This window comes from Paroedura picta, chromosome 8 (genome assembly GCF_049243985.1).
Source record: "Paroedura picta isolate Pp20150507F chromosome 8, Ppicta_v3.0, whole genome shotgun sequence".
Classification (NCBI taxonomy): Eukaryota; Metazoa; Chordata; class Lepidosauria; order Squamata; family Gekkonidae; genus Paroedura; species Paroedura picta.
The window spans coordinates 42,537,586-42,539,164 of record NC_135376.1 but is presented as its reverse complement, the minus strand read 5'-3'; the positions used below and the strand labels follow the sequence as shown (position 1 = coordinate 42,539,164).

General features: G+C 38.9%; 1 protein-coding gene across 1 annotated transcript; it reads right to left on the bottom strand.

Annotated features, from left to right (window-relative positions):
* Positions 1–267: 267 nt before the first annotated feature.
* GPR148 (G protein-coupled receptor 148) lies at positions 268–1,320 on the bottom strand. Its single transcript, XM_077350941.1, has one exon. It carries the CDS (start codon positions 1,318–1,320, stop codon positions 268–270), a length of 1,053 nt encoding a protein of 350 aa, XP_077207056.1.
* Between the last annotated feature and the right edge of the window lie 259 nt (positions 1,321–1,579).

The following is a 1,579-nucleotide window of genomic DNA, read 5'->3' as shown; positions in this document are numbered from 1 at the left end:
GTTATCGGACTGGTCATTTGGTTTTCTAATTCCCTCTACAAAAGAATACAGCTGTACTTTAACTTTACGTTCCACAATGTACACAATCAGGTAAAACATTAAAGTAAAACATCAGCATGATGTAGTCTTTACATTTATAACCTTTTGATTTAGAAAAATAAATTGCTAATAACCAGCGTATTAACACCACATCTACACATTTTCCAGCTTGTTAGAAGAGGTCAGGTGCAAGTCCAGGTCACACTTATTTCGGGCGTATGTTTTTACTTAAGTGGAAGAAACAGGAGTTATCATAGTCACACGTTTCCGTCTGAGGAAGAATTTAAGGGATGAGGATATCTCCCTGTATCGAAGGCCATATAGATATGGTGACAAAGCTTTGGGCAAAATAATCAGTACATTGCAGACTATTAGAGACACCCATATTCCTGTCTGTAATCCAATGACACCATGAATGTAAAGCAGTGACTCCACCACAAGAGCCATGAGAGGAGAGAAATGAAGAAATAAGACAATGTGGTGCATCAGGAATGTCACACTAGCTCTCGAGAAGATGCTTTTCCAGATCCCTGACTGTTTGGTTTTAAAATACAAAATCATATAGCAACCGAGTATAAGGAAAAGACAGAGGAAAAGGGCAGAGACAGAAAGTACATAGCAGAATTTCATAGCATCATTTCCATGTAGAGTCATTACCAGGATTACTGGTACAGAGCAGGTTTCCACTTGACAAAGATTAGGTGTCTGAGTGATCTGAAGTATTACGAAGACAATCCCAGGGAAAATTCCAGAGGAGATCCATAGTAACAGTATTAGCTTCTTTGTCCGTGAAGATGGCATGATGGAGGTATAATGTAAAGGCCACAAAATGGCCAAATATGTGTCCAGCACCATTGCAGCAGTTGTTAGCAGCCCTCCAGAGTAAGTCATTGCCAGCAAAAACAAGAGGACGACACAGACACTTTTGGGGAGTTTGAGGTTGGACACGTTGAGAATTGTTGACAGAGTGTAGAATATCAGATATATGAAATCACAAAGTAGAGCATTTGCCAGCAGCAGGTACCTTGTTTCCCGACGGATGTTGACTTGGGAGAAAATCACAAATAAGATGAAAGGAATTATCAGGATGGCTGCCATAAGGAAAATTATTGGTGGGATCAGGAACATTTTCATCTTGGAGGGTGACGGATAGATGATCCATTCTTGTAGGCTCCGCAGGGATGGTTTATCCAAGGCAAAAGATGCATTTAAGTTCAATTGTCTTTGAAGAGAGAAGGTAGTATTAAATATCCTTGATGATAAACACGCTGAAAAGTTCATTTCTCCTAAAGATTTTGAGAACCAGCAGCTACAGACAAAACAAATTCTTCAATGTTCCGCTTTTTCAACGATAAGCAATCATACATTCTATGTAAATCTTTCATAACAATATCTGCTGACAAGACACAAGTAAATGCTGAAATCTTCATGCATATTTCAACAAAACGTGGTCTGCATATTTTTTTTGCTGCAAAATGTAACATTGTGCATAAAGATAAACACCTTCATAGGGTTCCAAACCACAGAAGGACGTGAATGG